At 46.6% G+C, this 14,637-nt stretch overlaps 1 protein-coding gene across 2 annotated transcripts in view; it reads right to left on the bottom strand.

Moving 5' to 3' along the window:
* The window catches only part of FAM234B (family with sequence similarity 234 member B), a gene marked incomplete at its 3' end in the record, with an annotated part of 35,698 nt that extends 33,299 nt beyond the window's left edge, over positions 1-2,399 (bottom strand). For both annotated transcript variants that reach the window (XM_082666455.1, XM_082666454.1), the window contains exon 1: positions 2,351-2,399. In XM_082666455.1, the coding sequence (XP_082522581.1) occupies positions 2,351-2,387 (37 nt within the window). In that variant the 5' untranslated portion in view covers positions 2,388-2,399. The remainder of the gene's footprint in view (positions 1-2,350) is intronic.
* Positions 2,400-14,637: the final 12,238 nt, after the last annotated feature.

Raw genomic sequence — 14,637 nt, 5'->3', positions numbered from 1 at the left:
GCAACTGTTCTTTCTTCACCAGGTTGATGGACATCTGTCATATGCACATTACATCAGGTCTTCCTCAAGGTAACACATTGGTAAAGATCATGGTGCTAATGATGAAGATAAGAATGGTTAATTAACACTTACTGAATACTTAACACATGTCCAAGGTCAACACACTTCTTAAGGACATCCATCTCTTTTACGACGCCAGATAACCCTACTGCGTGGCATACAGTGAATGTTCCACAATAACATTATTATTACGTATGAGGAAACTAAAGCTTAAAGAGAACAAGTAACTAATCTGATGAAGAGTGGATTTAACCCAAGTCTGTCGCATGCTCTTCACCACCATTCTACTCTGCTTCCCTACACGTAAAAATAGCGAGGATGTCATTGTGGTGATCATTTTGCAACATCTACAAATATCAAATCATGAGGTTGTATACCTGAAACTAGTATAATGTTATAGGTCAATGATACTCAATTTTAAAAAAAAATAGCGAGAATGTTAACTAAGGTAACATGATACAGTAGCCCAAACAGGACAGTAGCTTCACAGATCCAATTACAGGGTATCCAAAAAGAGCTCTAAGAAAGCAACTTCTACCTAAAAATTGTATTTGGGGTGGAGGGGAGAAAAGGGCAGGAGGGAGAAAAGCAAAAGCACAAGCAAAAAACAAAAAACCCACGTCACATAAAAGAACATATGGCCTTTGTACCTGGGCCTAAAAGTATCAAACGCTCCTGAGCGCTGAGGGCCCTGCTGCCACCCAAACACAGGCCCAACGACCAGACGGCTGACCAAGTTACTGCAACTGAATACTCCAGGAGTAATAATACCAAAGCCTCCGCATGCAAAAGAGCTCAAGAGTTTCGAAAGCAGGATTCCCAGCCTTTGAGAATGACAATTACCTATGCAGGAGGGGAAGCAGGGGGGCAAGGAATCTAAAAGAAAACAAGAAATAAAGCTAAATATGTCTGACACCCCATTACCCCTTGGGAGGATATCATCCTACACTAAGGATACATAAGGCTACTCTCTTCAAAGTCAATGCTGCAGGCAGAGGGACGTGTCCCCCACTTCATTCCAATGTTACATACACATTCCAAGAGAGATATTATCAGTGTTCCTTCCGATGTTCTAATGGGCACATGCGGGAAAAAAAAAAAAAAGGTGTCTGAGGTCATGAAATCTGGGAACAGAAATGAAAATTCATAGCCAGCCCAGTGTCATCCGTGGCACAATGTAGCAGACTGGAAACTCCTTGAGAAACAGGACCCGGTAATCCCCCTGAAGCCTTATGCTGGATGTCCGCCAGACACCCAACTAGCACTTTCTACCCAAGCGGGCAAAACAACTGTTTTTCCCACTAACACCTTAAGTTACCAACAAACAAATGTTTATAGCTTAATATTTAAAACTTATTTAGGTTAAACCATAAATTTTTCTAAAGCCTTAACGTCTAAAATTTATTTGGGCAGAATAAATATACTTTTATTAAAATAGCACGTTTCTAGTAGCACAGTCCCATGCTGGAGGTTTAAGAGGAAAAACAAAAACAAAAAACTTGGAGCTGCTGCCCAAAGTACTGAATTAGCTCTAGAAGTTGACATCACCACGAGTGCCTCCTGAAAGAATATTCCATCCATTATCTGCAACTTGCAGGTGCCAAATAATTTCCCTCATAAATGCTTAGGCTCCAGAGCCAGAGGCCGAACAAGTGGAACCATAAGCCCAGGATCTAGAGTCAGAAGACCCCCCCCCATATTCAAGTCCAAGCTTTTCCAATACTGCTTGTGCGACCCTGGACAGGTCAATTTGCCAAATAACGCATTTTTTAGGAGGGGAAATGCCTGTCCCACCTACCTCAAGGCAGCATCAATGTTGTCATTAAGTGGAGAGGCTGCTCCAAGGGGTCACTCGCCATCCTGCCGCTCCCTGACCCCGCCCAGGTCCAGCCCAAGACGGAAGGAGTTGGAGACCCTGCGGTACCTCCTTCGCGTAGCTCGGGAAAGGATGCTAACCTCACCGCCCTCCCCTGGGGACAGTGGCGACGCGCGCCCTGACATTCGCCGCCGCCGCAGCGCCGAGCCACCATCCACACGCGCCTCCCGCGTCCCTCCCTCCGTGTTTCCCAGGCTTGCCCAGCGCCGACGACCCCCAACCCGCCGAACGCCTCATTTGCCCCCGGTGGCGCGTGGACCCCAGCCCGCGGGGGCTGCACCGCCTCGCCTCCCCGCGCCGGCAGCTGCGCCCGGGTTGGGGCCAGACCCCGATCGGCTTCGCCCCCGCAGTCTCGCCTCCCCATCTCCCCAGGCCCGGCGGGGGCGGGGTGGTCGCGGGGCTGCGGTTTCTTACCCGGGAGCTTGAGCGCCCTGGACAGCACGGTCGCCATGGCGGAGGCCCCGCTGCGCGTGCGCGCTCTCACGGCCTGCCGGGAAGTGTAGTTCGCAGTCGGGGTGCGCGGGGTCAGGACCTGGAAAGGTGGGAGCCGGACCGCGAGGCAGGGCCGGGAGGAGGGGCCGGGCTGCGGCGTCCGCGCCCACGTGGCACTCCTCCCGCTCTACTCCGCCCCCTCGGGGACAGACCCCTTATTGGGCAGGTCACTTCACCACTCGGAGCCTCACTCTCCTCCTCAGTGAAATGGGGAAATAATACACCGCATAGGTTTGCAGTGAGCATGGAATGAGATAATAGATAGTAAAGTAGGGCCGGGTTGTGAAATGCGCGTGGGCTTTGGAGTCGGACGGGATTTGAATCCTGCCCGCATCCATCGCTCGCTGGGCCATCCTGGGCAGGTCACTCAGTCTGGCTAAGCTTCCGCTTTATTTTTTAAATGGAGACAGTACCGCCTACTTCATGAGCGTATTGTGAGGATATTATATAATCTGTTTAAAACACGCAGCACACAGTAGGCACCTAGTAAATGCGTTTCTCTATGTTTCTTAGGTAAAAGTCGAGGTTTCCTGGAGCTCTAAGCCTCATCTCTGGTTACCAGTTCTTTCCAGGTAATCCACACAGCACCCTACCCCGCAGCTTCTAGCTTGAAGGGTCTAAGGAAGCAAGAACAGACCTGCTTCTTCCCCACAGGCACCAGGAGATCGGCATTTTACTCCAGGAATGCTGAAGATACTATTCATCTTAGAACTGAAACGGACCTTGGAGGCTCCTCGTTTTACTAAAGAGAAAACTGAGATCTGTAAAGGTGATGTGACTTCTCAGTGTCAAACAAAAGTTCTAAGATACCTGTCACTTGGACCGCTTCATTCCCGTGAGAAACTGTCCTAGGACAGTGCCACGGTTACAGTCCCAGAGATTCTAACAGCGACCCTCACCACCCTTCCCCCCATGCAAAAATGTCACTCACTCCGACTGAGCGCAGATTTCTGGAGCCAGGCCACATGAGTTCAAATGGACTCCACCATTTCCTAGCTGCCAGATCTAGGGCTAGTTGCTTAATCTCTCTCTGCCTCGATTTCCTCATCTGCAAATTGGGGATGAAATAGTTGCTATTCCACAGGGTAGTCTCGAGAATTAAATGGACACATGCAAAGCACTTAGAACAGTGTGTGGCACCTCGTGTTTTATAAGTGTTAGCACTTCTTTTTATTAACAATTTATTATTTTTGACAATTTAATAACTTAATAATAAATTTAATAACACTTTAATGGGTTAGTAATTTATTTGTTTATTCTTTCTGCATACTACAATACCTGAGACTTCTACTGTTTGGTACTTCTCTGGAGGTATGATTAAAAACACATTTTACATCTATGAGGGTCATCTAAGAGAAGCACCATTACAGGTCACAATAAACCAGTAGAGGCTTGCCTGAAATCAGATTAGCTAACTGGAACACATTCTTGAGATATGAAGCCTGAGAAAAATAACCTTTAAGGTGAGTAGGATCCGTTTTTGCTGTAGAATAGGAACTTGGGTTTCTAGGAGAGGGTGCAGGTGGACTGAAACAGCCAGGTTACGCAGGAGAGAAGGAAAGGAGAAAAATCTGTCCACTTTTCTTAGGGAAAGTCCCTTCTTATGTGACGAAAGTAAAATAAAATTGTACAAAGTCTGATTAAAACTTTGCTGCAAACTGTATCATCACCCAAAGCACCCGTGTGGGTACACACACTTACATGTGTGCACATAAACGTGTAAGGGTATATGCATCCCCTAGATGTGATATCTCTAGCCCCTTTTTATGCCTAATCTTTGTGGCCTCTCCCCTTGCAGCGCACAGGCTCCGGACGCGCAGGCTCAGCGGCCATGGCTCACGGGCCCAGCCGCTCCGCGGCATGTGGGATCTTCCCGGACCGGGGCACGAACCCGTGTCCCCTGCATCGGCAGGCGGACTCTCAACCACTGCGCCACCAGGGAAGCCCTATGCCTAATCTTTATGGCATTTCCTCTCCCCCCCCCCTCCAATCATCACTCCAGTTTTGCCCAAATAAATGATTTTCAGGGGGAAGCAGATGCCAGGAATCCCTCCCTCTGGCTCCCTGACCTTTCCTCCTCTTTGACACTGTGGCCCCCTCCGGAAATCTCTCCCATCCCCTCCACATTTTTTTTTTCCATTTTAACACGGGGACCACAGCTTAAAACAGTGATTCTCACATTTAATGTCCTTTTCTTCAATTAAAGGAAAAAATTCAAAGCGGCCACCAAACAAATCAGAATCCTAGCCTTTAACCTAAAAAAAGCTGTCACATCCTCTCTAGTCTCCTGGCTGACTGAGTGCCTTGCTGCACAGACACCCGCTGAGGACGCCCAGGCTTCCTGACTTCCCAACTTGGCTTACCTCCCAGAGGAGTGAAACAAGGGTGGGCTGGGGAGACAAGCCTGTGGACAGCCTACCCTGCCTGACCACTGTGCCTGCCGTGAAGAGAAGAAACTCTATCTGAAGATCACAGCTGAAGCCAGAAGAGCCTCTTCTCCCTACAAGGATCTGCAGTGGGATTGTTCTTCCCTAACCTTCCAAGCTTCCAATGCTTTGTGGTGGGAAGCCATATTTACTGGTTCTTATGACCTTTGTGATGCCCCAAGTATTGCTCAAAAATCTCCAAATGTCCTACATGGGCTCATAAGCAAATCTGATCACCTGGTACTTCCCATTCCCTAGACACCGTGGCCTCTTCTGCTGGTCCTGCCCTCCCACTAGCTTCTACCACTTCCTCTTGGAACAAGTACCACTGTGTGCACAACAGCTGCCACCCCTCCCTCCCAGCACCGCCATAACCGCCAAGCCTCATGGGCATTTCTGCCTCCTTTCAAAAACCGTTACTTCTTCCTGTATCTCCCACCAGTCACTGCCACTTCATATTTGAGTGCTGTTGAAATGTCAGAGCTGTTCAGTGCAGTGACAGCTGGGGAAGACTGTCTCTTTCTTCTTTTGATGTTACACTTGATTAGCAAACTAAATGCTGTGCTGCCTATTCTTCAAGATCAAATGCAGTAGTTTCATGAAACAGCGCTATTTATTTTTACCCAGTGAGTCAATCGGGGCAAGGTTATTGCAGTTATCAACAACCTCAAAAGTTCAGTGGTTTTAAAGAATAAGAGTTCGTTTCTGCTCATGTCACGGTCAAGGCGAGGGCAGGGACAGGCAGCCCTGAGACTCTCTATTCCTCCAGTTCATTCAGGGGCCCAGCTCCTTCTGCCTGGCGCATCTTCATCCCAGGGCCTTCAACTCCCCCACAGCATCTCCTGATCATGCAGGAAGTTTTATGGGCCAGGCTGGAGGTGGTATATGTGACTTCTACCCACACTTATCTGGCCAGAACTTAGACACAAAATATGTGTGCCAGGGAGGTATGGGCCCAGGAAGAAAAGGAAACAGTTTGGTGAGCATCAAGCCAGTCTCTGCTACACTGGTCACCCCACATATTTATAGGATACAGACCTAAGTTCTTGGTGAAGGGGAGGGACTTCAGGCTCTGCTCTACTTGGAACTGCCTTCTCTTCTAGGGACCAAAGCTCTGCTCCTGAGCTGAGCTTGTTGTCCTGAGTTAGGACTTGCCATGCGTCTAAAAGTTAAGCTCTCCCGGGAGGCTCCTCAGCCCCTCCAAGGGTGGCCATTCCTGTATCAGTCAGCAGGGCCTGGACAAGTCTGAACTCACTGGTAGACCCACCTCAGGCTCAGAGCAGTACCCTCTGCTACAGGGGTGCCAAAGAGACTGAATCAAGGAGCAATACGTATGAGATCAAAAAGCAAAATGAAAATACTGTAGCAAATAGCAATGACAGCAGGGAGACAGAGAAAAGCAAGAGAGGAGCTCAGCAAAGATTTGGGGGTGAGATGCAAATGTCAAGGATCCTGTGACATCAGCCTTGCATTTGGATCAGGAAGTTCGAACAGGGCAGGTACAAGTGTCATATTCACGTCTCATCACTGAGAACCTAACTCTACCACCAGGAGTTGCACGGCTTATCACGAAGACAAACGGGTTTATGTTCCCAGAGCATCCTCTAATAAAACACAAGGGCTCATCCAGATGAGACTCATACAGACTTCCAGTCTATGAAACTTGCTAGACTAGTCTAGCCTAGACTATAAAACGTCCTCTGGGCCCTGAGATTGAAACAAATGCTGCTTAACAAGTCTCTGGCTGGAATGTATATTTAAGAATGAATGAAGAGATATGGGAACATATGTATATGTATAACTGATTCACTTTGTTAGAAAGCAGAAAATAACACACCATTGTAAAGCAATTATACTCCAATAAAGATGTTGAAAAAAAAAATGAATGAATGACAGTGTAATTAAGGACAGACTTACCCAGGCCACTGTAGCCCTTCTTCCTCTAGGCCCTCATCATAGTTTGTTCCCATGTGTTCCATTTACTGAGCACGTATCACCTACAGAGAAGACACTGTTTTGGACCCTTGCCAAACTTGATCCAAAACCCAGCCCTTCACCAGCTTCCAAAATACAATCCAGTGGACCAAGCATATTGTGACTTGTGTAGTTTTCCTGAAGATTCGAGGGGGAGAGAGAAGGGGCCACAGGGCGCATAGCATTTCACCAAAAAAACCCGTGAGGCGCATCTCTTCTCCCAGGCCTCTGCTTCCACTCCACCACTATGTCTTCCTCCACAAGGACCCTCTTGGGTCTGTCCCACTTTCAGGCTTTCCCCGCTTCTCTTTCCTGCCTCCTGCTGCCTTTCGCCTCCACAGGAGGCTGGAATCTCACCCCCATCCTACAGTGGGCAAAATCTGTTCATGGAAGCTGTCACTTCATACAAGGGAATTCTCACACAATGTTGGTTTATACTTACAACTATCCTACAAGGTGGGTATTACCACCCGATTCTTACAATGAGGATATGTGAGCATGGATAGAATAAGCCACTTGCCCAAAGGCACAGGGTTGCTAAGCGCTTGAAGGAGGATTTGAATGCACGTTTGTTTAATCATAAGAAAGAACACGGCACGTGTGCTACAATCTGGCCTTTCTTCATCCGTGGCACATGTCAATCACACACCCTGCACCGTGAGCCTACACACAGCTTCAGAATCCTTAACCCAGCTTTCCCGGGAGCCACTATCTAACAATTTGATCCAACCTAAAATTTTAAAACTATCTGTAATCCCTGCTTCACTTATAGCATACTAACCAGACTAAAAACCCCTTCAAGATGGACTTCCCTGCTGGCGCAGTGGTTAAGAATCCGCCTGCCAATGCAGGGGACACAGGTTCAAGCCCTGGTCCGGGAAGACCCCACATGCCCCGTAGCAACTAAGCCTGTGCGCCACAACTACTGAGCCTGCGCTCTAAAGCCTGTGCTCCACAACAAGAGAAACCACCGCAATGAGAAGCCCGCGCACCGCAAGGAAGAGTAACCCCCGCTCGCTGCAACTAGAGGAAGCCTGCACACAGCAACACAGCCCCCCTAAATAAATAAATAAATTTATTTTTTTAAAAAGACGATTCATGATAGGTGTTCAATGTTTGAGTGTGGCTGATATTTGGCCAACATTTGTTCTAATTGGTTGGGAGTCCTAGCTGATTACTCAGACATGTTCTGATTGGCCAGAACATGTACTGATTTGTTAATATTTGGATTACACCCCTGGTTGAGTCCTTTTCTTTTTTTTTAGACTTTTTTTTAAGTTATTTTTATTTATTTTTGGCCGTGTTGGGTCTTCGTTGCTGCATGCGGGCTTTCTCTAGTTGTGGCGAGCGGGGGCTACTCTTCGTTGCTGTGCGCGGGCCTCTCCCTGCGGGGCTCCTCTTGCTGCGGAGCACGGGCTCTAGGTGCGCGGGCTTCAGTAGTTGTAGCTCATGGGCTTAGTTGCTCCACGGCACGTGGGATCTTCCCGGACCAGGGCTCGAACCCGTGCCCCCTGCATTGGCAGGCGGATTCTTAACCACTGCACCACCAGGGAAGCCCTGGTTGAGTCTTTTTGGTTCTGCACTTCTAGTTCACTGGTTAAGTCCTAAGTAATGTTCTGAAAGTCAATAAATTAGGGTACTGATTGTGTAACCGACATACTATTAGAACACCTGATTTTTCTGCCCTTCTTAGAGAACTTATCATAGGCAGCTGTGTGTTGTAATGATTTGAATATATGTTTACCATATTAAAACTCCCACACTAAATGCTGAGTTCTTTAAGAATAGAAGTGAAGGAGTTCCCTGGCGGTCCAGTGGTTAGGACTCCACACTTTCACTGCTATGGACCTGGGTTCAATCCCTGGTTGGGAACTAAGATCCCACAAGCCACGCTGGCATGGCCAAAAAAAAAAGTGAGATTTTTGTATCTTTTTTAGCCCTATCTGATGCAAAGCACATTGCCCCAGACGTTTGTTGGATAAAATTGAATTCATAAATGAATGACTATCACATTACGAGAGAAGAATAAAATCATTTAGAAAATAATTTTTTAAACAGGTGGGAGACCTTTTTATAATTAATAAGACTTCCCTTTTCTAAGGTCACATTCCTTGCTTCCTGTAATCCAAATGTTCTCAAGTTCTTTCACTGCACCTCTTCGTACCAGTGCCATGATCCAAGCACCCAGACTACTTGACCTCAGGAAACCCAGTCCCTCTGAATGTTTATCCCCCAGGAATGCTTATACACTCCACACATGCCTCCTGGTTGCCCTCCAGTTAGGTGGACTCAGCTTCTCTGATAATTTCCTCTGGTCATCTCATCTCTGCGTCTCCATGGGCATCATAGTACAGAATAAGCAACACTGACACTTGATATCAAGGGCCCTGGAGTCCGCTGGTTATATCCTTCTCAAGGGCTGTTCCTGGCCAGTTGTTTCCACAGAGCTGCGTATAAAATAGTGAACAAACCCAATAAGATTCTTGACTTCAAAGACCTTGCAATCTAGTGGGCGAGACAAACATGAAGCAAGTTATGAATAGCGTAGTATTACGAATGGCGATAAGTACTATGACTGAGAGGAAGCCAGTACCATGAGAGACAATTACAGGGAGAACATAGCTTAGGCCGGGGGCAGAGGGGGCGAGGAGATGGCTCTCTGAGAACCTGAGGCCCGGAGAATGGGCAGAAGTTGGCTGTGTGAAGACCCGGGTCAGAAAAGAGCTTGGTTCTGTGGCAGAAACCAGCAGCCCTGGAGGCCAGCTGTGCAGAGAGCTGGTGGTGAGAAGCAAGAGGTAACAGCAGCCACATCACGCAAGCGACCTCCAGGCCTTGACCTAGAAAGACTTTGATCAAGAAGGGATGTGATGGGGGCTTCCCTGGTGGTGCAGTGGTTGAGAGTCCGCCTGCCGATGCAGGGGACACGGGTTCATGCCCCGGTCCGGGAAGATCCCACATGCCGTGGAGCGGCTGGGCCCGTGAGCCATGGCCGCTGAGCCTGCGCGTCCGGAGCCTGTGCTCTGCAGCGGGAGAGGCCACAGCAGTGAGAGGCCCGCGTACCGCCAAAAAAAAAAAAAAAGAAGGGATGTGATGTAGTTGGCTGCTATGTGGAGAATAAACTGGAAAAAACCAAAAGTGGAGCTGGGGAGACCAGCTACAGGAAAGAGGTCATGGTGGATTCAGTTACTCATGCTTTGTCTCTCGGACACAGTGTATGCACAGATTCTGACTTTCCACCTGCTTTCCTGTTCCGGCAAAAAAGAAAATATGGGTGCTGTTTATCTTCCTCTTATCACACAACCTGTTGAAGCTTACAGAACTCACATTCCTTCTCCTGTGAGCCCGGCTGCAGATGGGACAGTTACCTACCCCCAGTCTGACGCATACCTGCCGCTCCAACAGCCAGGTTCCCTGCAGCCACAGATGGCTCTTATCCCTTGGACCTAATAACACACAGACACTGAGGCTCCCTGGACCTCTCTGCCCTGAGGGATGCCCCCGGCTAGGTGGAACTATCGCCTTAGATGACAGCCCAACACACAACGTATGGAAATCTGTCACAAAAGGAAGGTGAATGGCCATCCTATGAGATATACTGTATAAAAAGTTCTCCTAACATACAATCATGTTAAATACTAGCCATTATTCACATTCCTGTACAATTAACACTTTCAGTCTTCCTTATTTGAAGCACATTATAATAATGTACCTTTTGAATAACCTAAAAATTATTTCTCAAATATTTGACCTAAAAATTATTTCATACTTTTCATCCTCTAATTATTTCTTAAATATTTTTATTATAATATTGCCTCTAAAATAAACTAACAAAACCTGATCACCAGGTACTTCTGGCCATCCTTCTAGGTTTGGCAGCAAGCTTGGTTCATCAGCCCGGGGTTTAATATAACACAGTACTTGATGTGATGCTTAGTTCATCACTAGGATGTTCTCTGAGGTTCTGAGAGGCGCAGTGGCAGAGCCAAGAGGATGTATGTAGCCACAGACTGGTCAGAGGTTGTGAGACAAATAAATCTACTCGACATTTGCCTCCACAAATATTTTCATTCATTCTTTTTTCTTTTACTTTGTTTTCCTTCCAAGTGCTTGTCCTTAAAGAACTAAAGGCTCTGAGAAAATTTCCAGAAACTGTGTCTATAAAGCTGCCTTTTATTTATCCAGTTCTTCAGATCTCATTCATTTCTTTTACTTCTTTCTTCTCATAAATTTTATTTGAGTCATCAAAACCTGTAAACTTTATTCTTTCATCTAAGTAATTACTTTTCTTTTTTTTGCGGTACGCGGGCCTCTCACTGTTGTGGCCTCTCCCGTTGCGGAGCACAGGCTCTGGACGCGCAGGCTCAGCGGCCATGGCTCACGGGCCCAGCTGCTCCGCGGCATGTGGGATCTTCCCGGACCGGGGCACGAACCCGTGTCCCCTGCATCGGCAGGTGGACTCTCAACCACTGCGCCACCAGGGAAGACCAGTAATTACTTTTTTTAAATTCCTTTACCCCAGTCTTAAAGACCACAGGTGGGCACTTAGAGATGAGATTTTGCATAAAGCTGTTTCCTCCTTCCCAACACAACTGTCTCGTTTTCTTTCTTTCTCTGAGTTAACCTTAGAAACATGAGTTTTGTTCTTCACTTGGAAGATTTTGCATGAGGCTAATCTTTCCTCCACTTCCCCCGTCTTAAAAGCCAGCACTGGTCTGATTTGAGGAGAAGTTTTGTAATGGGTTTCTATATTTTCCCCCATCATTTTTTGGGGGAACACTTATTTCCCAGTCCCATATTTCCACATGGAGGCATTTCTGCTACAGCACCATGGAAGAAGTGAGTTTTCTGATTGGTGAGATCAGAAGAAGGAAGAAGGGCATGTTAGCATAGCTTCTTCCTCTTTGGGACTCATTCATTCATTCATTCATTCATTTACTTTTTAAATTATTCATTCAACAAATATTTGAGTGACTGCTACTTTCTGGGCTCTATTCTAGTTGCTGGGATGTAAGATCAAACAAAATAGTGGAGCCAGGTCGGGGAGAAGATAGATAAATAAATAAAACATATAGTGTATCAGGTGGTGATAAATGTCATGGAGAAAAATAGAATAGGGAAGGGGGAATGAACTGTGAAATTTGCTGGCAATGGGGGAGGGGATTCCCATTTTATTTTTATATATATTTTTTAAATTATTTATTTATTCATTTATTTTTGGCTGTGTTGGGTCTTCGTTTCTGTGCGAGGGCTTTCTCTAGTTGCAGTGAGCGGGGGCCACTCTTCATTGCGGTGCGCGGGCCTCTCACTGTCGCGGCCTCTCTTGTTGCGGAGCACAGGCTCCAGACGCACAGGCTCAGTAGTTGTGGCTCACGGGCCCAGTTGCTCCACTGCATGTGGGATCCTCCCAGACCAGGGCTCAAACCCATGTCCCTTGCATTGGCAGGCGGATTCTCAACAACTGCGCCACCAGGGAAGCCCCCAGTTTTAAATTTGATATCTAGAGAAGGCCTCAGTAAGAGGGTGACCCCTGCACACAGATTTATGGAGGTGGCATGAATAGCAAATGAAAAGCCTCTGAGGCAGAAGCATGCCTGGACTGTTTGAAGACCAACAAGAATGTGGCTGGAAAGGATGGTTCTAGGGGGAAATTAACAAAAGATGAGCTCAGATACGGCCAGAGCAGAAACAGGTTATGTAGACTTTGCAGGTATAAGCAAAAACCTTGGCTTTTAGTCTATGTGAAATAGGGAGCTATTTAAAGTTTGGGGACACAGAAGTGTTGATTTTAAAAGACTTAGATTTTATCACTTATATGTGGAATCTAAAAAAAATGGAACAAATGAACCTATTTACAAAACAGAAATTGAGTCACAGATAGAAAACGAACTTATGGTTACCAAAGGGGACAGGGGCAGGGGGAGGGATAAATTGGGAGACTGGGATTGACAAATACTCACTACTATATATAAAATAGATAACAAATAATAACCTACTGTATAGCACAGGGAGCTCTACTCAATACTCTGTAATGGCCTATATGGGAATAGAATCTAAAAAAGAGTGGATATAGGTATACGTATAACTGACCCACTTTGCTGTACAGCAGAAACTAACACAACACTGTAAATCAACTGTACTCCAATAAAAGTTATTAATTAATTAATTAACAAACAAACAAGTAAGTAAGACTTAGATTTTAAAGGGATCCCTTTAGATCAGGATGGTAGTGGTGATGAATAGCTTTTGGCCACTGCAATAATCCAGCCGAGAACTGATGGTGGCTCAGACAAGGGTGGTGGCTTTGGAGGAGGGGGGAAGTGGTAAGATTCTTAATTTATTTTGAAGTTAGACCCCATGGGAATTGCTGATGACTTGAATGTGAGAGAAAGAGGAACCAAGGAGGCTTTGAGGCTTTGGCCTGAGCACCTGGAAAACTGGAAAAGGGGAGCTGGAGGAGAAGCAGGCTAGAAAGGGAGGTCAGGGGTTTGGGTTGGGATGTGCTAAAGTGGACATCCAATCGGACGTGCAAGTGGAAGTGGGAACTAGGCAGCTGGATATAAGAACCTGGAGTTCAGGGAGAAGTCCTAGGGGAAGATGTGAATTTGGGAGGCATTAGCATATAGTCCATATTTGTATGAGGTCACTAAAAGAGTGAGTGTGAAAAAGGAGAGGGGGGAGGGGAGGGGAGAGTGAGCCGTGAAGCATTTCAGCATTCACAGTTCACAGAGAAGAGGGAGAACCAGCAGGAAACCAGCAGGAGTAGCCAGTGAGATCAAAGAATGACCAGGGGAATTTGGTGTCCGGGAAACCAAGAGAAAAAAGTGTTCGGGGATGAGGGGTGAGGTATTTAATCAATTGTTTAAATGCTACAGAGAGGTGGAGGAAGGAAAGACTAGGAGTGATCTGCATGCTTTCAGGGCGTGCATTTCGGTCTACTCTGCTGCGGCTTAACCAGCCTGCAGTTCTCCTGCTATGCCAGACTGAGTAAGCCTCTCTAATTCAAAGAGAGAAGCTGCAAGCCCTTTTGGCCACAAATCTAAGCCACATTTTTCAGCCTAGCTTTCGACAGTGACGCTGATCTTTTTATCTTCATCTGCGTATCTCTTTGGTCTACTCTCCCTTCAATCGGAGCTATGCAGGGAAGATGGGTATTAATTTATTGGCCCCCGAAAGCTTCAACGATCTCAAATATTCTTTTTGTGTATCTCTGCTTGATAGATGTGAAGTTCTGTTTTGTTATATATAGTAGGTTTCCCCGATATTATTTTCTCTCCTTCCTGCCCTGTTTTAGAAAGATTCTCCCCCAAGCTACTTACTTCTTCTCTAGTCTGGCTTTTAACACCCACCATAGGAGGTATAGATACCTCAGTGTGAAGCCAGGGACCTAATCCAGCCCCATAGTGATGCTTTCTTCTCCTGGGAAGCAGATGGGATTCACAGACCTAATAATTCCTAATGATTGTTCTTAAACAAGGTACAGCAGGATTCATAAACCTCTTCCCAGAAGCCAGGCTGAACATCTGACACAAGCATCAGAATTTTTATACAGCTGCACCATTAAAAGCCTCTCTTTATGGAAAAACCATGTGTGTGTGTTTTCATGTTTCTAAGAGGATAGGAATAAACTTGCCCCTTGGTGACCCACATGAAGTAGAGAATATGGATACCTCCATGAACCCACAGGATCTGCTCTGAGCAGAGTAACACATGGAGTGAAAAACAATCTAAGTCCTTGGAAATGTCACCGGGTCATGCCTGTAGACGCTCAGCTGCCCTCTCTCGTTCATGTCCTGATGGACGAAGACACTG

The sequence above is a fragment of the Grampus griseus genome (genome assembly GCF_964374135.1).
Source record: "Grampus griseus genome assembly, chromosome: 11".
Lineage (NCBI taxonomy): Eukaryota > Metazoa > Chordata > Mammalia > Artiodactyla > Delphinidae > Grampus > Grampus griseus.
This window is presented reverse-complemented; position numbering and strand designations above follow the sequence as displayed.